Source organism: Chiloscyllium plagiosum, unplaced genomic scaffold, assembly GCF_037043375.1.
Source record: "Chiloscyllium plagiosum isolate Xiang-an unplaced genomic scaffold, Cpla_swu_hap1 HiC_scaffold_28, whole genome shotgun sequence".
Taxonomy (NCBI): Eukaryota; Metazoa; Chordata; class Chondrichthyes; order Orectolobiformes; family Hemiscylliidae; genus Chiloscyllium; species Chiloscyllium plagiosum.
This window is the reverse complement of record NW_028270166.1, coordinates 30458000-30482054: the sequence shown is the minus strand read 5'-3', so window position 1 is coordinate 30482054 and position 24055 is coordinate 30458000. Positions and strand designations below refer to the sequence as shown.

At 41.5% G+C, this 24055-nt stretch overlaps 2 protein-coding genes across 3 annotated transcripts in view; both read left to right on the top strand.

The window, feature by feature from the left end:
• tmprss9 (transmembrane serine protease 9) overlaps positions 1–653 on the top strand; it is a 39255-nt gene extending 38602 nt beyond the window's left edge. For both annotated transcript variants that reach the window (XM_043721059.2, XM_087976089.1), the window contains exon 13: positions 210–653. In XM_043721059.2, the coding sequence (XP_043576994.2) occupies positions 210–368 (159 nt within the window). In that variant the 3' untranslated portion in view covers positions 369–653. The remainder of the gene's footprint in view (positions 1–209) is intronic.
• A 3478-nt stretch (positions 654–4131) lies between these two features.
• timm13 (translocase of inner mitochondrial membrane 13 homolog (yeast)) lies at positions 4132–22670 on the top strand. The gene is made up of 3 exons (XM_043721060.2): positions 4132–4311; positions 9312–9380; positions 22372–22670. The coding sequence occupies exons 1-3, from the start codon at positions 4189–4191 to the stop codon at positions 22468–22470; spliced, it is 291 nt and encodes a 96-aa protein (XP_043576995.1). The 5' UTR covers positions 4132–4188; the 3' UTR covers positions 22471–22670.
• Positions 22671–24055: the final 1385 nt, after the last annotated feature.

Below are 24055 nucleotides of genomic sequence, written 5' to 3'. Positions count from 1 at the left end.
GAATGATGCAAAGACAATATTCCATTGGCAATTACTCTCCAAATCGATATCCAGTGCCCCTTAATGACTTGGTCACTTGTTAAAAAGCATCAAGATGTTGAAGCAGCTCCTGACTAGAGGTGTTAAAATAAGGTAAAAACACAGCATGTGAGCAGTGATTGACATTTTCTCCTACATTTTGTGTAGTAATAATGGCTTTGTCTTTACAGGGTGATTCAGGTGGCTCACTGGTTTGCAAAGAATCCTCAGGGAAGTGGTTCCTTGTTGGAATTACAAGCTGGGGTATCGGATGTGCAAAAGCGAATTCACCTGGAGTCTACAGCAGAGTTACAACTCTTCAGAGTTTTATTGTACAATATGTTTTCTGAAAAATGAAAGGATCTGACATCATTCTTGATTTAATCAAATGCTGTAGTACACGCATTAGGACTCAATCACAATGTGTGGACCTCACTGGGACCATTAATTCTCTCCATTTCAAACACCCTATGATGTGCTCTCAGCCTTCAATACAATTTCTACAATTGCTTTATTTGTGCAGTAATATATATTTTAATCAATTACAAATATGATTTATTGAGATTTTTTAAAAATGTTCTTACTTTGTGGTTCTTGATTCTGACAAACCAATTAAAATATCATGCTTTATGTTATCGTAATCTCAGTCCTACCTGATGTCAATATCTCACCTAAAATATCTGCAAGAAATTGAAGCTAAGCATGGCCCAGTTTGTTGAAGGTATAACATTAGGGAACTTGTATTTAAGCTATCTGCAGAGTACCAAAATTGCTTTGCCAAATCTCGGAATTCAATAACGTCAGAGTGGGATGATATGAAATCTGCTTAAATCAGCTCTTAAATACTGAAAAATGATCTTATTTTTGCTGATTTTATTGGATGAACTTTTAATATGTTCATACAAGTTGTTAACCCATCAGAAACAGAAATGTGTGCATAATTTGCACTTGTATAACATCAAGGGCAGTAATTGCAGGCTTGTTAGAATTTCATTATTGCAAGGTACAATCGTACTGAGGGTTTTGTCATATTAGATTAATCACTTTGATTTAATTATTCCTCTGAACTGAAACAATTTTTTTTCTGTAAGTTTCTAAATCATTAACACAATCTAGGTGTTTATATTTTCCACAATATTTAACATTGTATTGTGATAGTGCATTTTTTTTCAGCATTGCTTCTGTGCACGAAAGTATTGTTAACGGATCAGAAAACTACTACTTTAGAGATGGTAACAATGCTGGTTTTCACACCAACAGGTGAATAACTGAAATTTTAAAGTAGACAAGAATTCTTACAAATTATAGGGTTTGATCAGATAATGATGATATTTTACTCCCTTCTTGAAAGCAGTAATATGTCAGTACAGTGTTTTTCTTCTTCCATGGTATGTAGGTGTTATTGCCAGGGCCAGTGTTTGTTGCCTATCCCTAAATGACCTGGAGAAGGTGGTGGTGAGCCACTTTCTTCAACCACCACAGTCCCTTTCGGATAAATGTGTACCAACAGTGCTGTTAGAAAGGGAGATCCAAGATTTTAATCCTGCAACAGCGAAGGGTTGTCACATCCCTGAATTCCCCAAAATCCAGGTTAAAGTTCCAATTCTGGATGGTGTGTGGCTTGGAGGGGGACTTGCAGGTGCTGGTGTTCCATGCATTTGTTACCCTCAATCTTTTAGGTGATAGAAATCCCAGGTTTGGAGGATGCTGTCGAGCAAACTTTGGTGAGTTGCCACAGTCCGTCGTGATATGTGCTTCTGACTCTGTGCATTGGTGGTTGAAGGCGTGAAGTTGGAAGATGAGACGCTGATCAAAGTGGGATGCTTTGTCATGGATATTTTATCAGAAACTTAAACAGTAGCCAAAAAAAAAACCACAGTTGTGTTTATTGAAAAAAAAAACAGGCAAGATATTCCTGGTCAGCGGGGGATTGTAATAAACCGTCACGAACCGTCACGATGATTATCAATGGGGGTCCCTTTCATGGTGCATTAGTAGCGCCCTACCCCTGGACCAAGAGGCCTGAGTTCAAGTTCCATCTGTATAACAACATCTCTGAACAGGTTGATTAAAAAAAATACTATCACTATTCATAAAGCTCCAGATTATAACATGTATATAATGCTGCACTTTGATACAGCAACACAGACTCCCTCAGAATTGGTAATGATGGGATATAGAAGGAAAGTGGGGAGCAGCACCTGCAAAAGCACTAGCATGATAGGAAGAATATCAAAATCCCTATAGTGTGGAAGCAGGCCATTTGGCCCATTGAGTCCACATTGACCCTCCAAACACCATCCCACCCAGATGCACCATGTCCCAGCAATCCTGTATTTCTCATGGCTAACCCACCTAGCCTGCACATCCCTGGGCACCATGAGCAATTTCACCTAACCTGCACAGCTTTGGACTGTGGGAGGAAACCCAAGTAGATAGGGAGTGAGTGTATAAAGTCCATACAGACTGACTGTCACCCAAGCTTGGAATCAAACCTAGGTCCCTGGCATTTTGAGAGAGCAGTGCTAACCACTGAGCCACCATGCCATTCCTAAAAACAAGGAATAACTTGATGTATCTGTTTGCAGAATGAAATGCGTGTGTACTATCAGAACAAGTCAAGACTGATCTCACTCATTTCATCTTGTGTTTTCTTGTTGAAAATCAGTTTAAAAACACAACACTGTAGTGGCCAGAAATCAAATCCAGGTCAACTGCTTGGAAGGCAGCTATGCTCACCCCAATGCCACCATTGCTCTGCCAGAATCTCTATGGCATAGGAAAGTGGCATAGTAAGCACATTTAACTGCATGTGCAGATCACTGTGTATGTAGAAAATAAAAAAGGGAAATTTACCAGCACAAGAATGGGAAGTAATTTATCTAATATATGCAGAATCAAGTAATAATTTAGTGTATCATTAACAGAACATGTGAACCTTAATGCAAGTACAAGTAATGAATCAGGAATAAAGATTAGCTAATAAAAAATTTCAGTAATTCTTACACATTTCAGTCTGGCACAGATATTTCTCAGTATATTCTGCCAAGCAGTTTACATAAACTACCACCCATTATGTAGTTGTACAATTATCCAGAGGTATGCCCCTTTTGATCTTTACAGGATGTTGTGCTTTCTGTCAATGCCACCACACTCCCATCTTCAGCTTGTTTGAAAAAGTTAAATATCCAGTGCAGAAATCATTAAACTGCAGCATTTCACCATATGTGGATGTACAAGATAATAATTAAAGAAAACTCATCTACTTAAGTCAATCTTACTCCTTTCCTCACAAACGTGAACTTTAATAACCGAGTACCACATCCAATTTGACTTACTTATTGCACCCAATTCAAGTTAAGGATAACTCAAGTCATTTAAACTTTTAAAATAGGTTAGTGAGACTTGGAACAGGGACAGAGTCCAAGTTACACAAAAAATTAGAAAAAACTGGAGGAAGTTAGCTGTGCTAGGCACAACATAGTGGGCCAAAGGGCCTGTTCTGTGCTGTACTTCTCTATGTTTATCTGTGGAGAGAAAACCAGAATTATATTTCCAGTTTTCTTCAAAACTTAGGAAATACAGAAACATGAGAGCAGAATAACCTAGCTAGACAAATGACCCCAGGATAACACCACCAGTGAAACCCAATAAGGATAACGAGACCAGGGTGGCCCTAATGAATATCCTGATGAAGGGCTTATGCCCTACAGGTCGACTCTCCTGCTCCTTGGATGCTGCCTGACAAGTTGTGTGGTGCTTTTCCTGCATCACACTTTTTGACTCTGGTCACCAGCATCTGCAGTCCTCACTTTCTCCTTCACCCCTAACAAAACACAGGCAGTGAAATTAGAGTAATATATAGGTGACTGTTGAAGGGCTTTTGCCCGAAACGTCGAATTTCCTGCTCCTCGGATGCTGCCTGACCTGCTGTGCTTTTCCAGCACCACTCTAATCTAGACTCTGGTTTCCAGCATCTGCAGTCATTGTTTTGCCGAATAGGTGACTGGGACCACGCTGATAGGCAAGATCACGTGACGGAACGGATGGGGCGGTGCAGTCTGGGAGTTGTAGTTCTCAAATCTCAGCCTGCACTCAGCGCGCGCGCGCCGATCCGCCATTCTCGCGCTCCGTCCGTTGCTGCAGCAGGGTTCGCGGGGCCTCGCGAGGATGGACAGCTTCTCTTCGGATTTCTCTTCAGGAGGGCCTGGCGGAGGGAAGGTGGACTCCGGGATGATCATGGAGCAGGTGAAGCTACAAATCGCCGTCGCAAACGCCCAGGAACTTTTACAGGTTGGTAGGCGCTAAATATTAACCAACAGCAGCACCCGGCTCCATGGAGCTCCACCCTCCGGTTACCCTCCTCGTCAATTTACAGCATCCCGCGACATGATTGACAGGGGGTCTGACCAATGGGAATTCACGGCGTCGTGGGGCGGGTCTTCGAGTTGTGTATGCGGTATCGTGAGGGCAGAGGTCATTCCCGGGTTAGCACACGTGGGGGACAAGGACGTTAAAAATCCCAACAGAAGCTAAATCAAGATTAGTGTGGTGCTGGAAAAGCAAGTCAGGCAGCATCCGGGGAGTAGGAAAATCGACGTCTCGGGCAAAAGCCCTTGTCATCAGGAACTAATCTCCAGCATCTGCAGTACCCACTTTCGCCTTCCAACAGAAGTTGGCAACCAGGAAGAGAGGGGAAAGGTTGCAGGGCGTTCTTTTTTATTTTGACGAGTGGAACTTTCAATTTCGTAATACTATGATGTCCAGAAAAATTCATCCGATTGTCCTTTATTGGGCCCTCTAATGGAGTAATAGTTTTTAAAGAGATTCACAGGTATAGCAAAGAACGTGTGACGTTGAGTCAAGTAAAACATACGAAGGTCAATGAACTACAGCAAGGTCAAAAAAGGTAAAATATAAGGAGTGAAATAAAACAAGGAGCTGCAGATGCTGAAGATCTGAAACGAAAACATAAATTGCTTGAGAAACTCAGCAAATCTGACTGTCTGGGGAGAGAAAATAGTGTTAACGTTTTGAGGCTAGTGACCCTTCTTCAGAAGGATATAAAGTGTGTCTGAAAGGAGGAAAGAGTGTCAATGAAGGAACTCAAGAGTTTACAACCATAGCAGCAGAAGGCTTGTCTAACATATTTGCATAATTAGCACCAGAACCAAATATTACTGGTTAATTTGGTTTCTTACACCAAAAAATTAGAAGTGACTAGGTTGTCTTGTGTCCCTTTAAGAAAGGTGCAAACTTTGAGTTGTGAATGGCATTATCAAAATTATTTTTTAAATGGCATGTGGATCTCACTGTCAAGTTCAGTATTGTTCCCTATCTTTAGTTGCTAGGCCAATTAATCACAGCACTGCACAGTATTAATCACAGACCAGATGGTCTTTTACATGCCTATAAGCATATGAATTAGAAGCAGAAGTAGTCACATTGGCCCCTGCATGCCTGTTCCAGCATTCTGTATGTGTTTAGAATTCCATATTTGCATACACTCCAGATAGTATTTGAATCACTTGCTTAACAGGAATCTGTTGGTAATTCTGCCTGAAAAATGCTTAATGATCCCATCTCCACCACCTTCTGAGGCAGAAAGTTCCACAAATCACAACCTCATGAGAGAAAAGTTTTCATCTTTTCTGAAAAACCATTCAGGGTCTTGGAGATCCTTTCTAATAACCTGGTCAGAGATGTTTTTAGATTAGATTAGAGCGGAAACAGGCCTTTTGGCCCAACAAGTCCACACCGACCCTCCGAAGAGTAACCCACCCAGACCCATTCCCCTGCTCCCTACTAATACACCTATCACTATGGGCATGGCCAATTCACCTGACCTGCACATCTTTGGACTGTGGGAGGAAACAGAAGCACCTGGAGGAAACCCACGCAGACACTGGGAGAATGTGCAAACTCCGCGCAGTCACCCGAGGCTGGAATCAAACCAGGGTCCCTGGCGCTGCAAGGCAGCAGTGCTAACCACTGAGCCACCATGCCGTCCTGTTATTAAACACTTCTGGAGCAGGTGATACTTGAACTTGGGACTAGTGGTCCAGAGGTAGGAACATCACCACCATCTCACAGAAGCCTCTATTCAGAGACTTTGACTTTCAGAGAAGTGCTTCTCACTCTTCTAAACTCCCACTGAATCAAGCCTAGTCTGTCTACCCTTTCCTCATGAGACAACCCTCAGTTGAGTAAACGTAAGAAGTGTCTTCCATGTGTTTACATCCTTAAGTAAGTAGTCCACACTTCACAGTATTCGAGGTGTCTCATCAATGCTGTATATAACTGAAGAATTCCTTTTGTAATAGCATTCCTTTAGCCTTAGTTACTTGTTGTACATGCATGCTAACATTTTGTGACTTACATACTGGAACGCCTAGATCTCCTTGCATCTCAGAATTGTGCAGTCTTTTACCATTCAACTAATTTTTTCTATTCTTCCTGCCAAAATGAATAACTTCAAATTTCCTCATATTCCATCTACCATATTTTTGCCCACTGACTCAACTGATCCATATTCATCTGCAACTTCAGTGTGTTATGTTCACAACATACCTTAATATTTTTACGAACTTTTCATAACAATTGATTCTTGTTTCATTTTCAGGATTACCGAGACTAGCTTTTTAATTGCCAGATTTTATTAATTACGTTTATGTTACGTTTAAAGTTTGGGCCTGTGGACTCCTGGACCAGTGATATTACCACCATGCCACAGTCTCTGTTTTGAGTGGAAGGAGGTGGATGTTGTGGTTAGTTAATGCAGAGAGTTAGAACCATGGGTATAAGTGAGGGTTAAGAAGTATAGATGTAATGAGGGCTTTGAGGATTTTAGCAGCATTTAAGCTGAGGCAGAGTGCACTGTGGCATTGTGTAAGTAAACGATCTTAGAGATGGCTGAATGTGTGACATCAGATATTATACCATGATTGCAAACAGCCATTTACTTTGCTGGGATGGAGTCAGTGATAGGCAGGGCCAGGGGCAAGTCACAGACCCAGTGCTGCTCCCAACCCAAGCTCAGATGGTTCCCTAGAATTCCAGTTCCCAGTTGGTGGGCACTGATGTAACTCTGTCCTAGTGGACAGTGAATATGCAGGGTGGGAAATGAAGATAATGTCTTTGTCTCTTTAACATATATTATGTCGAAACAATTTTGCATGTCAGGCATGCACTGTAAGAATTTAGAGACAATGGTGGTGCTGAGGTACAGCATATATATCAGGATGGATGTTGTGTTGTTGGATAATGTTGCTGACAGCCAGCATGCAATAGAAATAGGCAGAGGATAAGAGTAGGTCCAGACATAAAGTTCTGGAGCAGGAAGAGAACTACAGGCAATTCTCTCATGTGAATCGTAAGACAAGAATGGAACCAGATATGTGCAGTCCCACCATGCTGTGTAACACTAGAGGAAAGGCCATGGAGGTGGATGTTGTGGCAAGCTATGTCAATGTCTGCAAAAGGATGAGGAGGAATAGTTTATCTCATTCACATAGGATGTCATCAATTAGCTATGACTCTTATACAGGCAAAAGGAACTCATTTGTACATGATATTGTTTTGCATTGGTAAAAGAGGGGTCATGGTGACTACCAGTCTTTTAATTTCCATGGAAACACCGTGACCAATCAAAGTTTATTTTCCTGTTTTGAGGACTAAGATTGACAGTTAACTAGTCTTGTTGCATTTCCATGCCATTGATGACCCAACCAGTTTGCATCCTTTCTCATGCTGCATAAATTTGCGATTCTTTTTAAATTGTTTCCTGTGTCCTATTCCTAATGATTGCATGATGAAAAGCTTTGAGTTATTGATTCCTTTTAGCAAAGTTCAAATTAAATACTACCAAATAAGATTGAAGTTGAAATCTGCAGAAATCATACCAGTCTGGAAAGATTGTCGAACCACCTGTATATTGTATAGACTCCTGGACTCTTAAATTCTTAAATCTCTCAGTTATTGTTTCTACATAAATAATTTTGCAACTACACTAATGTATATATGTTATCACTCAATGGTATGTAATTGTATCTTGGAAGTTGAGGGTGAAGGGGATGTAATCTTGTTGCTTTAGAAGTTCAATGCTGATAAACCAAGGACCAAGATGAAACCATGTGTGTAATTGCCATGTGCAGAAACGTGCAAACAGGAGATTACATACATAATTATTTGTAGTAGACTGAGCTATATGCGATTTTCAAGAAAGCTAAATTTGTGTTACTTAATCTGCATTACTTATCAATAATACAAGAAATGTCAACAGTGGCCTCTTTTGGACAAGATGAGTTTGGAAAGGGCATCAGAAAAAATAAAATAAAAACTAAGAAAAGGTGTGCGTTGCAAAATATTTTCATCCATGAATCATAGCCGCACCAAAAGTCTATCATTATGTCTTTGAGGCACCAAATCTACACCAAAATAAGCTGGTATAACGAGAGTCTAGACAATGATTGTGGGAGACAATTCACTCCCAAACTGATACTGACTCACACATGATCCACACCTACTTAACTTCCCGTGACAATCAATGGATCAAGATTGAGAGCAGTAACTGCAGTGATTTACTGTTCCCTATTACAAAACTGTTGAGACAATTACAGCCCCGCAGTGGCCATCCTGGCTGAGATCAGACAATGGTTACTTATTGTATATGGCATCTTCAACAGAAATATTACCCCAGGCATTTCACCCATCTGGTTCAGTAATGTCCTTTAGGAAAAAAAATCTGCCCATTTTAACCTGGTCTGGTTTACGTGTGACTACAGCTCCACAATTTGGTTGACTCCCAACCACCGTCCTGGGCAATAAGGGATAGGCAATAAATGCCCTAGCCAGTGATGCCCTCATCCCATAAATGAATAAAACAAACCTAGTATAAGTATGATAGATGCTGAACTAGTGAACAAGAGATTTAAAGAATAGACCAAAAAAAATGGGCTATGAGAAGCATTTTTTTTAAGGGAACAATGGAGTGGAGAGTCCTGGTACTTTTGGGCGGTCAAGCTTTTGATCTTACTTCATCTGATCTTGAGCAGTGTTTTCCTGCTCCTCGGATGCTGCCTGAACTGCTGTGCTTTTCCAGCACCACTCTAATCTAGAATCTGGTTTCCAGCATCTGCCATCCTTGTTTTTACCTTGAGCAATGTTATCAGGCTTCAGTTTCAGAATCGAACGTGGGGATATCTTTGTAAGCAAACTACTAATAGTACATAGACACTTGCGTCACTGTGGAATTGAAACACAGAGTAAGCATGTTTTGTTTTGTGTCATTTCAGCGAATGACTGATAAATGTTTCAGAAAGTGTATTGGCAAGCCAGGAAGTTCACTGGACAATTCTGAACAGGTAATACTTTATGACTTATGGAGCAAAGAATAATATAGAACATGAACAGGTCTTTCAGCCCACAAAGGCTTCGCCGACAAATGAAGTCTTTCTAAACTAAAACTTTTTGCCTTTACACAGTCTGGAGCCCTCTATTTCCTATCTATTCATAGTTAAAAATCACAGAACACCAGGTTATAGTCCAACAGTTTTATTTGGAAGCACTAGCTTTTGAAGCGCTGCTTCTTCATCAGGTGGTTGTGAAGCAGGTCCATAAGACACAGAATTTATAGCAAAAGATTACAGTGCCACACAGCTGAAATGATAAACCTAGATTAAGTCTTTCATCTTTTAGAATGGGTTTGCTTGTTTCGTATCTTTAATATGTAAATCCCAGAACTTCTTTTAAGTCACATTCTCAAGATAACTTCAGGTTTTCTAACAGAAGGTGCCATCTCCGCTCAGACGATGCATTAAAGGTGTGAGGTTAAAGTCTGTCTTTGTCCCAACTTTGAGTCAGACTGGTTCTATTTCTAAAGTGGGGTTTATAGAATATTACATGGATTGACTGTAGGTTATGCATTTTTTTTGAGCAAAATAGAACGTATCTGCAAATATAATTCTGCGGTTACAAATTCACCCCATAAACTTATATGTGTATGCGTGCAGGAGAGACAAAGTGTGTGTGCGTGTGGGTGTGAGTGCATGTGAGAGTGAGAGTTTGCACGTGTGTAAGCTTAGTAAAGTGTGAGTGTGATAGGATATAAGTCTGTGAGAGGATGCATGCGTGGGTGTGTGTGTGTGGGTGTGTGTGTCATGAACCCAAGGCCCTCCTTGAGGCCGTCCCCACGGGTACTGGCCTCGGTTATTAGCCTCTGGGCGGCCACGTTGTGTTGCTGCCCGTCCCAAAGTCTGCCTTGGGGAATGGCCACCCGAAGATCCGATGCCGAATGTCCCTGACCGGTGAACTATTCCCCGGTTGGGAGGGAACACCCCTGCCTGGTGATTGTTGTGTGGTGTCCATTCATCCGTTGTAGCATCTGCTCGGTCTCGCCAATTTACCATGCCTCAGGGCATACTTGTCTGCAGCATATGAGATAGACAACCTTGGCCAAGTCACATGAGTACCTGTTGCGTACATGGTGTCCCCACATGTAAAGGTGGAATCCATGTCAACATTCTGATTCATTTTGCAGCGGTTGCCGTGACAGGGTTGTACGGTATTGTGGTCGATGTTGTCCTGAAGGCTGGTCATCAGGTCAACTCATCGACTGCCAGTTTTGACTTGCCACAGCGAGAAATGGTAATGACCTCCTCAGGAGACAAATATGGGTTGCAACCCATAGGGTACCCTTCGATGTCCAGGTTTTCCCGGGAGCCGAAAGGCTGTGCCATGTTATTCTCAGCCTGCAACACGTTATCAATGAGGATGAGCACCTCGCCAAGACCTTCCCTACGCCTCCACTTCTCACCTTTAAACAACCACCAACCTTTAACCAGATCATAGTTTGCAGCAAAGTGCCCAGCCTTAAGGATAGCACATGCACGCACTCACTCTGTCTCTCCTGCACGCGCAGCCGTATAAGTTTATGGAGTGAATTTGCACCTGCAGAATTATATTTGCAGATTCGTTCTATTTTGCTCAAAGAATGCATAACCTACAGTCAATCCATGTAGTCTTCTATAAACCCCACTTTAGAAATAGAACAGTCTGACTCAAAGTTGGGACAAAGACAGACTTTAACCTCACACCTTTAATGCATTGTCTGAGCGGAGATGGCACCTTCTGTTAGAAAACCTGAAGTTATCTTGAGAATGTGACTTAAAAGAAATTCTGGGATTTACATATTAAAGATACGAAACAAGCAAACCCATTCTAAAAGATGAAAGACTTAATCTAGGTTTATCATTTCAGCTGTGTGGCACTGTAATCTTTTGCTATAAATTCTGTGTCTTATGGACCTGCTTCACAACCACCTGATGAAGAAGCAGCACTTAATAAGCTAGTGCTTCCAAAGAAACTTGTTGGACTATAACCTGGTGTTGTGTGATTTTTAACTTTGTCCACCTCGGTCCAACACCGACTCCTCCAAATCATGACTGCCTATTCATGTAACTGTCAATTTGCCTCTTAAATATCCTTGAACTTTTTCTATACTATTCCTTGTTCTGTTGAGGTGCAATTCTGGTTTCTACCTGACCTGGAAGTATTCCTGGTGCCCCAGGAAGCTAAAGCCACTCTTGTTCACCATTTCTTCAGTCATATCCTCACCATATTATTTTCTTGTTTCTGTGCATTAACAGTACTCAAAAATGAATACCTTTAATCTTGCTCTTATTCCTGAGAGTCTGCTTGTAAGGCAAACCTTTTCTTTATCTATGTTAGTTCCAATTTGGACTGTAACTTCTGCCTGTGTCCTTACCTATTAGCAGAACAACCTGCACCTATTCAGTGATATCCCTTCCCTTGGCATCATTGAAATGGGAACTCATCCCTGTGTTTAATTCTGTGATTAAGTCACTTGTAACAATTGCAGATCTGTACTTCATTTTACTCCCCTGTGAAGCCAAGTCATCCAGAGGTCTATGAATTTGCTTCTGATTGCACCTCCATGCACCCTTGCTAATATTCAACACTGAGGACAGGTTTGTGTGTACCACATTCCCAGGGAACAGTCTGTAACGTGCTCCCTCACCTCTAGAATTATTTTAATTTTAGTGACATCAAGCACCACTATTTGTAATTAGTGAGACAAAAGCTGTAAAAAAAATTTAAAGTATTTGGTGATATCAATGACAACGTTTGCCTGATATCAATCAGATTAAAACTCATGGCATTCACAAACCCATCCAAACGTGAGAGGATTGGTCATTTCTCTAACAACCTTGACCCTCTCTCATATTCCCATGATTTCACTTCTGGGTTACTCATTACAGAGAAAACATGCCTTTCTGCTATTTCTCAATGGGAGATTTTGAGCCTGTGGTGAGTTAATTTGTTAAACCCGAGTAATGGAACTGAACCTTTCTCCCTTTCGAACTAACATTTTAAATTGGGAAGTAAATAAAGGTTATGAGGAAATGCCAGTAAATGTGGATTAAAGAGCTTCACTTAATGAATATTAATTTTAAAAATCAGGCTGACTGCTTTTGTCCTGTAAGGAGAACATTTTTAACTGAACTATTAAGGAAGCCGTATTCAGGTGAACCTGATATTTTCTTACATTGGGATCATTCATGGAGACTCAATATTATGAAAATTCTTAGAAGATTTAACATGGTTTTACATCACTCAACAGCTTGAAATGTTTAAACCAAAAACTGAAGAACATTCTTCATGCCAGAATATGTGGAATATTACAACTAAACCTGTTTGGAACAGACAATAAACAATAGGTACAGGAGTAGGCCATTCTGCCCTTCGAGCCTGCACCACCATTCAATATGATCATGGCTGATCATCCTTAATCAGTATCCTGTTCCTGCCTTATCTCCATAACCCTTGATTCCACAATCCTTGAGAGCCCTATCCAACTCTTTCTTAAATGAATCCAGAGACTGGGCCTCCACTGCCCTCTGGGGCAGAGCATTCCACACAGCCACCACTCTCTGGGTGAAGAAGTTTCTCCTCATCTCTGTCCTAAATGGTCTACCCCGTATTTTTAAGCTGTGTCCTCTGGTTCGGCACTCACCCATCAGCGGAAACATGTTTCCTGCTCCAGAGTGTCCAATCCTTTAATAATCTTATATGTCTCAATCATATCCCCTCAGTCTTCTAAACTCAAGGGTATACAAGCCCAGTTGCTCCAGTCTTTCAGTGTAAGGTAATCCCGCCATTCCAGGAATTGACCTCGTGAAGCTACGCTGCACTCCCTCAATAGCCAGAATGTCTTTCCTCAAATTTGGAGACCAGAACTGCACACACTACTCCAGGTTTGGTCTCACCAGGACCCTGTACAGCTGCAGAAGAACCTCTTTGCTTCTATACTGAATCCCTCTTGTTATGAAGGCCAACATGCTATGAGCCTTCTTCACGACCTTCTGTATCTCCATGCTTGCCTTCATTGACTGGTGTACAAGAACACCAAGATCTCTCTGTACTGCCCCTTTACCTAAATTGATTCCATTTAGGGAGTAATCTGCCTTCCTGTTCTTGCTACCAAAGTGGATAACCATACATTTATCCACATTAAACTGCATCTGCCATGCATCTGACCACTCACCTAACTTGTACAGGTCACCCTGTACTCTCCTAACATCCTCCTCGCATTTCACCCTGCCACCCAGCTTAGTATCATCAGCAAATTTGTTAATGTTATTACTAATACCATCATCTATATCATTAACATATATTGTAAAATGCTGCGGTCCCAGTACTGATCCCTGCGGTGCCCCACTGGTCACTGCCTGCCATTCCGAAATGGAGCCGTTTATCACTACTCTTTGTTTCCTATCAGCCAACCAACTTTCAATCCAAGTTAGTACTTTGCCCCCAATACCATGCGCCCTAATTTTGCTCACTAACCTCCTATGTGGGACTTTATCAAAAGTTTTCTGAAAGTCCAGATACACCACATCTACTGGATCTCCCTCGTCCATCTTCAGAGTTACATCCTCAAAAAATTCAAGAAGATTAGTCAAGCATGATTTTCCCTTCATAAATCCATGCTGACTCTGACCTATCCTGTTACTACTATCCAAATGTGTCGTAATTTCATCCTTTATAATAGACTCCAGCATCTTTCCCACCACTGAGGTCAGACTAACTTGTCTATAATTTCCTGCTTTCTCTCTCCCACCTTTCTTAAAAAGTGGTATAACATTAGCTACCCTCCAATCCTCAGGAACCGACCCCAAATCTATCGAACTCTGGAAAATAATCACCAACGCATCCACGATTTCCCGAGCCACCTCCTTCAGTACCCTGGGATGTAGATCATCAGGCCCCGGAGACTTATCAACCTTCAGACCTAACAGTCTCTCCAACACCAAATCCTGGCAAATATAAATTCCCTTAAGTTCAGGTCCTTCAGCCACTGTTACCTCAGGGAGATTGCTTGTGTCTTCCCCAGTGAACACAGATCTGAAGTACCCATTTAATTCTTCTGTCATTTCTTTGTTCCCCGTAATATATTCCCCTGTTTCTGTCTCCAAGGGACCAATTTTAGTCCTAACCATTTTTTTGCCTTGCACATACCTAAAAAAGCTTTTACTATCCTCCTTTATATTATTGGCCAGTTTACCTTCGTACCTCATTTTTCCTTTGCGTGTTTCCTTCTTAGTAATCCTCTGTTGCTCTTTAAAAGCTTCCCAGTCCTCAGTTTTCCCACTTATCTTTGCTGTGTTATACTTTTTCTCTTTTAACTTTAAATGTTTCTTAACTTCCCTCGTCAGCCACGGCCGCCCATGCCGCCTCCTGGGATCTTTCTTCCTTTTAGGAATGAACTGATCCTGCAACTTCTGCATTATACACAGAAATATCCGCCATTGTTCCTCCACAGTCATCCCTGCTAAAGTATTGCACCATTGAACTTTGGCCAGCTCCTACCTCATAGCTCCATAGTTCCCTTTATTCAGCAGAAGTACTGTCACTTCCGACTGTATCCTCTCCCTCTCAAATTGCAGATTGAAGCTTAATGTATTATGGTCACTACCTCCCAATGGCTCCCTCACTTCGAGGTCTCTGACCACTTCTGGTTCGTTACACAATACCAGATCCAGAATTGCCTTCTCCCTGGTCGGCTCCAGCACCAGCTGCTCTAAGAATCCATCTCTGAGGCACTCCACAAAGTCTCTTTCTTGAGGTACAATACCATCCTGATTTTCCCAGTCTACCTGCATGTTAAAATCCCCCATAACAACTGTAGTAACATCTTTGCGACAGGCCAATTTCAGCTCCTGATTCAACTTACATCCGACATCCAGACTACTGTTTGGGGGCCTGTAGATAACTCCCAAGAGGGTCTTTTTAACCCTTAGTATTTCGCAGCTCTATCCACACTGACTCTACATCCCCTGACTCTAGGTCGCCCCGCGCAAGGGACTGAATATCCCCTACCAACAAGGCCCACCCCACCCCCTCTGCCCGTCAGTCTGTCCTAATAAGTCCATATTTTCCAAATGTGAGTAAATCCTCTCTCTTAGAATCTTCTCCAAGATTTTCCCTACTACTGACATAAGACCTTCTTATGTCAAGAAGTGTTCTACAACAGGCACTGTCTTGCATTTGAATTTGTTTACATGTAATTGTGAAATATGGAAAAGAAAGTAGGATCTGATTCTTGTCTGATAACTATGTCACGTTCCTCATTGTACATATAACATAAAAGATGTTTGTATTCATAACTTTCATTAAAGCACAGAAATAGCTAAGTCTATTGACAGTGAAGAAGTTTAGTTAATATTAGTTTTTTTAAAAAAGAGACGTTAACAGAACTGGAAACTGAGAATTCACTTGAACCAAGTGGTCAACATCCTAGAGCTCTAAAAGAGGCAACTGTAAAGATAGGAGATGGATTTGACATGATCTTCCAAAATTTGCCAAGTTCTGACTGCTTCAGTGGGTAGGCAGGTAGTAAATGTAATGCCTCTTGAACAAAAGAGGGAGAGAGAAAATATGGCAGTACAAGCCATTCAGTCATTGAGGTAATGCTGGAATTCAATACAAAGAAAGTGGTAACAGGGCACATTTAAAATCAAATGGTTGTACAGAGTCAACGCAGATTTATGAAATGACAACAAATCTGACAGTTTGTTGTGAGGACAAAAATAGCAGGGTATATAATTGGGATCCAGTGGGTGGTACAGTATGTTTGAATTTTCAGAGACTATCTGATAAGATCCACGAGAAGTTGTTGCACAAATAAGGATTCATGAGGTTAGAGTAACATATCAGCAAGAAAGGAGGATTAATTAAAGGACAGAAAGAGGTTGGAATAGGCAGGTTATTTTTGTGTTGGTATATTTGCTACCAATGGATGCTGCACAGATTAGTGCTGACCTTGGCTATTTACAGTCTATAACATGACTTGAAGGGATTGCATGTAACACATACATGTTTTCTGATGATTATTTAAAAAGTGGGGGAAAAGCCAATAAAACAGAAAATGCTCAGGTAAGACAACACCTGTGGAGCGGTAAATAAAGTTAATGTTTCAGGGCTGTGACCTTGCATTAAAACTAGGGAAACCAGAAATGCAGTAGGTTTTGAGCAAGTGAAAAGGAGAAGGAAGGGTTAAACCACAGGGAATATCTGTGATATGATGGACATTAGGAGAGATTAAATGAGCAAAAATGTTCATGTGAAAGCCCAAGGGAGTCGCAAATTAGTTAAGGAAGTAAACAAAAGATGTGTCAGGAGGAGCTATAAATGGAAGGATAATGAATATTTGCTGCCCAGAAGGAGCAAAAAGGGAAATAAAGATTATAAATGAAAAGACAAAGGTAGCAAAGATAAAAAATTGCAATCTGTTTTAACGATAGAAAAGTAAACTGTGAGGAAATAGTCTGCAAAAGGATGTAGGTAGTTTAAGTGAGTGGGCACAAGGGTGGCAATTCAAACATAATGCACGGAAACTCTGTGCTGTACATCTCTATGACTCTATAATAAGGTTATTCATTTTGATAGAAAGAATAGAAAGCCTTTTTTAAAAAGGTTGGAAACTATTGAATATTGGTGTTAAAAGGCGTTGGAGTATCAACAAAACACAGAAAGTTAACAAAAACAGAAATTGCTGGAGAAACTCAGCAGGTCTGGCAGCATCTGTGGAGAGAAAGCAGAGTTAACATTTTGGGTCCAGTGACCCTTCAGAACTAAAAGCTAATGTGCAAATATAACAAACTAACTAGGAAGTCAACGGTATGTTGGCAATTATTGCAAGTGGTTTGGAATGCAAGAGCTTTGTCGAAGAGTGTGGTGCTGGAAAAGCACACCCAGTCAGGTAGCATCCGAGGAGCAGGAGAATCGACGTTTTGAGCATAAGCCCTTCATCAGGAATGAGGCTTGTGGCCGAAAGTGGCTAAGAGATAAATGGGTGGGAGTTGGTCTTTATACAGAAATTGGTATTAAAATTACAAAAACACCACATGTTCTTAGTCAGATTAGCAACAATAAAATGGCAGACGTTTATAGAGGAAAAGAAACTAATTGCCAGGTCTGAGTATATTTGATTAATTAAGCTACATGCACATCAAAGTCAGAAACCTTGATCAAGCCAGGCCAAATGGCCAATTGCCTTTAGCTTGATAAGCTTCCCTTTTAACAGTACATCATAACAAGAGACTAGTCAAAACTATGTGGAAAAGAGGTCATAAGGTATCCTCGCTCAGCTAACATGCCCAATATCATTGTCCTACAAAATGGCTTTTTTCTTTTGACATCATCTTAGATTCCCAAAATGCAAATTAAATTCATAACACGCCCAGATCTCAAGCTCCAAGGAACAACACGCAAGCATTCAATCCATGAGAAGCAAGTGTACACTCAAATCAGACCACAGAGTTAATCTTTCCGCCAGCTTCCGTCCCGTCTCTCCCTCTCTCTCTGTGTCCCTTGAATCCTTCAGTCAGTGAATGTAATTTACTGAAGAGTGTTTTCTCTCACTCACTCAGTCTCTCTCTCACACACACACATACACATACACACACACCCAAACGAATATCTTCCAACTTTCTTACTATGTCAGTTTCAGCCTTTGTGTTTTTCTAGCTTGTAAGGGTAATGAGACATTCACATTCCAGAACATTCAAGATTAGGAAACTGAGCTCCATAAGTTCAAATCTGCTCAGTGTGGTATACATGAAAATGTATCAGGATTGTTCTATTACATGCATATTCCACTCAGCTTATTAAATTACAAATTCTTTTCCTATTGAGTATTTGTTTTAAGAGTCTTCAATATAAAGCAGAAGTTCAGTTATCCAACATCCAACTGTGAAATATGCGAAGCTTCCAGCCCCTCGTGGTAAAAAGGAAATACTGCCACCCATTCCACAAGTGAACGAATGATATAGAACATAGAAAAGTACAGCATAGAACAGGCCATTCAGCCCACGATCTTGTGCCGAGGATTAAACTTAAAGTAAAATAAAATAATATAAAATAACCTAACTGACGCACCCCTCAATTCACTGCTGTTCATGTGCATGTCCATCAGTCGCTTAAATGTCCCTAATGACTCTGCTTCCACCACCACTGCTGGCAACTCATTCCATGCATTCACAACTCTCTGCGTAAAGAGCCTACCCCTGACGTCTCCTCTATACCTTCCTCCTAATATCTTAAAACTATGAACCCTTGTGCTAGCCCTGGGGAAAGGTCTCTGGCTATTGACTCTATCCATGCCTCTCATTGCCTTGCATACCTCGATCAGGTCACCTCTCTTCCTCCTTCTCTCTGGAGAGAAAAGTCTGAGTTTAGTCAATGTCTCTTCATAAGACAAGCCCTCCAGTCCAGGCAGCATCCTGGTACACCTTCTTTGCACCCTCTCCAAAGTCTCTGTTTCTTTCCTATAGTAGGGCGACCCGAACTGGACACAAAATTCCAAGTGTGGTCTCACCAGGGACTTGTAGAACTGTAACAAAACCTTGCAGCTCGATCCCCCTGTTAATGAAAGCCAAACAACCATATGCTTTCTGAACAACCTTTCCACTCGGGTTGCAACTTTGAGGGATCTATGTACTTGAACACTAAAATCCCTCTGCTCCTGCACATTGCCAACAATCCTGTCTTTAATCCTATATTCAGCATTCAAGTTTGCCCTTCCAAAAGGCATCACTTCACATTTATCCAGGTTGAACTCCATCTGCCATTTCTCAGCCCAGCTCTGCATCCTGTCTATGTCGTGCTGCAGCCTGCAATAGCCCTCGATACTATCAACGGCCCCTCCAACCTTTGTGTCGTATGTAAATTTACTAATCTGCCCCTCAACCTCCTCATCCAAGTCATTTATAAAAACTACAAAGAGCAGAGGCCCAAGAACAGACCTGCGGGACACTACTCAACACTAACCTGCAGGCAGCATACCTCCCATCTACAACCGCTCTCTGTCTTCTGTCAGCCTACCAATTCTGAACCCAGACAACCACATCTCCCTGTATCCCATACCTTCTGACTTTATGAATGAGCCTGCCATGGGGAACCTTATCAAATGCCTTGCTGAAGTCCATATACACCACATCCATTGCTCAACCTTCATCGACCTGTCTTGTCACCTCAAAGAACTCAATAAGATTTGAGAGACATGACCTGCCTCTTACAAAGCCATGCTGACTGCCTTTAATCATGCTATGTTTTTCCAAATATTCATAAATCCTGTCTCTCAGAATTCTTTCCAAAACCTTGCTGACCACAGATGTAAGACTGATTGGTCTGTAATTGCCCAGGATTTTCCTATTACCTCGCTTGAAAAGAGAAACAACATCCGCCTCCTTCTAATCCTCCGGTACGACTCCCGTGGAGAGTGAGGAAGCAAAGATCTTCGTCAGCGGCTTAGCAACCTCCTTTCTCGCTTCCTGGAGCAGCCTGGGATAAATCTGGTCTGGCCCTGGGGACTTATCAACCTTAATGTTTGCCAACAATTCCAGCACATCAACTTCATTAATCTTGATCTGTTCAAGCCTGTATCCCAGCTCCTCAAAGTTCTCATTCACAACAAGGTCCCTTTCCTTAATGAAAACCGAAGCAAAAAACTCATTTAGGGCTTCTCCTATCTGCTCAGACTCCACACACAAGTTCCCTACGCTATCCCTGATCAGTTCTACCTTCTCCCTGGTTATTCCCTTATTCCTCACATATGAATAAAATACCTTTGGGTTCTCCCTAATCCTTCCTGACAAGCCTTTCTCGTGCCCCCTCCTGGCTCTCCTCAGTCCATTTCTGAACTCCTTTCTAGCAAACCTATAATCGTCTAAAGCTGTGATAGACCCTTGTTTCCTCCACCTTACATGAGCTGCCTTCTTCCTTTCGATGAGAAACTCCTCTGTTCTTGTCATCCAAGGCTCCTTAATCTTACCCCTTCTTACCTGTCACAGAGGGACAAATTCATGCATCACTCGCAACAATTGCTTCATAAACAGTCTCCACATGTCTGCTGTTTCCTTCCTGTGGAACAATTGCTCCCAAACTGTACTTCCCAACTCCTGTCTGATAGCATCATATTTTCCTTTTCCCCAATTAAATATCTTCCCTTGGTAACTGCTTCTTTTCCCCTCCAAGGCTATGGTAAATGTGAGGCATTTGTGGTCACTGTCACCAAAGTGTTTTCCCACTGCAAGATCTGACACCTGTCCTGGCTCATTGCCGAGCACCAAATCCAAAATGACCTCTCCCCTCATTGGCCTATCTATGTACTAAATAAGGTAACCCTCCTGAGCACACCTGACAAAAACTGCTCCATTCAAACCATCTGCGCTAAGGAGGTTCCAGTCAATATTGGGAAAGTTGAAGTCACCCATAATAACAACCCTACTACATCTACATTTTTCCAAAATCTGCCGGCCTATCAGTTCTTCAATCTCTCAACTGCTATTAGTGGGTCTGTAGAAAACCCCCATTGAGGTGGCTGTTCCTAATTTCCACCCATACTGACTCAGTAGACAAACCTTCCTCAACAACCTTCGTTTCTGTAGCTGTGATGCACTCTCTGATTAGCAATGCTATACCCCCCCTCCTCTTTTTCTACCACGCTGTTCTTTTTAAATGTTTTAAACCCTGAAACATCTAGAACCATTCCTGCCCGTGTGAAACCCATGTCTCTATTATGGCCACAACATCATAGCCCCAAGTACTGATCCATGCTCTAAATTCATCACTCTTATTTCTGACACTCCTTGCGTTAAAAACAGGCACACTTTAACCGATCCCTTTGTTCATGACGTGAGAAACTTTCCCAATAGATTCACTACATCCTGTCACTGCCCCATCTACAACTACCCTCCCTCTCAGATGTGTAGCTCTGATTCCCGCCCCCTTGCCAAACTAATTTAAACCCTCCCGAACCACATGAGCAAATCCCCCACCCAGGACATTTGTGGCCCTCCAGTTCAGGTGCAACCCGTCCTTCATGTATAGGTCTCACCTTCCTCAGAAGGCATCCCAATGGTCTAGGTATTTGAAGCCCTCCCTCTACACCAGCCTCACAGCCACGTGTTAAGCTGCACTCGTTGAATGTTCCTCTCCTCACTATCCCGTGGCATCGGTAGCAAACCTGAGATCACTCCTCTACCCATCTTGTTCTTCAGCTTCCAACTTAGCTCTCTGTAGTCACTTTTCAGGTCCTCAGTCCCTTTTCTGGTTATATCGTTGGTGCCAATATGTACCACAATTTTTGTCTGCTCACCCTCCCTCTTCAGAATCCTGTAAACCCGATCGGCGACATCCGGATCCTGGCACTGGGGAGGCAACATAGCTTCTGGGAGCCCCGTTCCTGACTACAAAATCTCCCTGTCAATCCATCTTACTATTGAGTCCCCTTTATTGACACCGATCCATTGACACTAAGAACAGATGTCCTTAATTCTCCTGAACAAATGCCAAACTGGAAGTATTTACTGCGACCTGTTCACTTTGTATTTTCTACAGCAGCTAACTCCTGGAATTTTCAGCTTGTAATAATATCACACATACTCTGCCTAGTGATGGTTATGAATTATTTAATTAAGTGATGGAAGTCTGGAGAAATAGTTTTTTATTCTGAGGTCTCTTGCTTTCATGGAAGAAAATGATAAACATTAATTAAATTCACATAACATTGTTCTTGAAAATATAATTTCTTGCTTTGTACAGTATAGGATTGGGTGGCTGTCCAGTGACTTTTAGATTGTAATGGAATTGTTCCAGCACACACCATGGACCTGAATGATCTTAGTCTTATGTCTTCTGGTGTAAATTGGTCTAATAGGAAATGGGATCTTGTGTGTCGATCTTGTCAGCCTCAGCATATAAAATTGGAGCCACTTGCTATCCCTGTGCATTGAATTGGATTTATACTTTTCTTTGAACCGTGTCTTTCAGAAATGTATAGCAATGTGTATGGATCGATACATGGATGCCTGGAACACAGTATCACGGACATATAACTCCAGACTACAACGGGAACGAGCACAAATGTAGCTGCACAGCAAAAGAGAAAAGGGCAGCTTGGACTGTATTCATATGGGGAGAGAAGACCTCAAGTAAAGGAGGGATGTATAATGCAAAGTACTGTGTATGTCTGAGAAAAAGTGGCTAAACTGCCGAGGTTATAACACGATTGTGTCAGCCTGTATTCTGTGGACTTGATTATAATAAAAGTACATGATTGTGAACGTTAATTTTCTTTATGCTTCTATCATACCTGAGTAATGAGTTCATACTTAGACCGTGTTTCATCTCTTTGTGACAGCGTTCACTTGTGCAGCATCATGGTGTTGGAGAATATTCTCAGGATGATTTGCAACTATGTTCTTTCAGGATAAGTACTTAAGTAAAACACCCTGATGGTTCATTGGGTTGTTACAATGCAAAGTGTTTCTATAAGGGATGCAGTATGAAAGATTCTATCAGTACTCTCTACATCATTAAGGAGTTGTTATAATTGGCCTTAGCCCATCTGCAGAAGGAAAAGGCAAAAGCAGCCAAGTGTACACTTTATATTCTCTACTCAGTAACTTTTGTGGCTACTTTTTAGGGACAGGATGGGCTAAGTTGTCATTTCCCTGCATTCAGTTACTTTGCCACATAGTAAGTGAGTTATTGGGTGTATGCTGGGAACCTGTAATTAGTAAGTCAGCATTTTAAAAAAATTATATGTTTACAAGAATGACTGAATTGCTTACTGTTGTCTGTGTTATAACTACATTATTATACTTGTAAAGATGATCAGGTTCTATCTCTTAAATACTAGTTGTAAAGCGAAATCTTGAACTAGATTTTAGGATGTGAATATTGCTAGCTAGGCCAGAATGTATTATCCATCCCTAATTGCTCTTGAGTAGGTGGTGGTGAGCTGTCTTCTTTAACTGCTGCATTGCAGTACACCTACAATGCTATTTGGAAAAGAGTTCCAGAATTTTGATGCAGTGACTGAAGGAGTAACAAAAGCCATTCCAACTGAGAATGGTGTGTGACTTGCACGGGAACTTGATAATGCGCAGTGTTCCCAAGGATCTGCTGTCCTCCTTCTGGGTGATCGAAGCCATGGGTTTGGAAGGTGCTGTCAGGGGACTCTTAATGAGCAGTGTGCCTTGTAGATGATGCTCAGTGGACCACTTTGCAGAGCAGGGAATGAATGCTGTAGGTGTTGGATGGTGTGCTGATCAGTGGGCTTCTTTGTCTAGGATATTATAGCACATCCAGGCAAGTGGAGAATATTCCATCACATTTCTTTTTGTGCAGTAACATCAAGAGTCTTATAAAACTGTACCCTATACCCTAAAAGTTTCTCCTCGAAGCACTTGTAACTACTGAAGGATGACTGGACGTGGATCTTATTGATTTCAATGGCTTTCTCATAGGTGGTGGTGTGGATTCTGGTGCTGTGCCCATTCTACTGAGAATGTGCAGTTTCTGTGATGTGACTGCTAAATTGTACATGTAATTTTACAAGTTCCTTGTGACAATTTGTTTTAAGAAAGCGTATTATATTCTACCCGTGAGAAAGCTTTGCATTATGGTGTATAACCTGAGCAACATTTATGCAGCAGGATTCTGTTAACTC

Coding starts and splice junctions, on each gene's coding strand:
- timm13 (XM_043721060.2), top strand. CDS start 4,189: ATGGACAGCTTCTCTTCGGATTTCTCTTCAGGAGGGCCTGGCGGAGGG. Junction 4,312..9,311: donor ACGCCCAGGAACTTTTACAG/GTTGGTAGGCGC, acceptor GTGTCATTTCAG/CGAATGACTGATAAATGTTT. Junction 9,381..22,371: donor CACTGGACAATTCTGAACAG/GTAATACTTTAT, acceptor CGTGTCTTTCAG/AAATGTATAGCAATGTGTAT.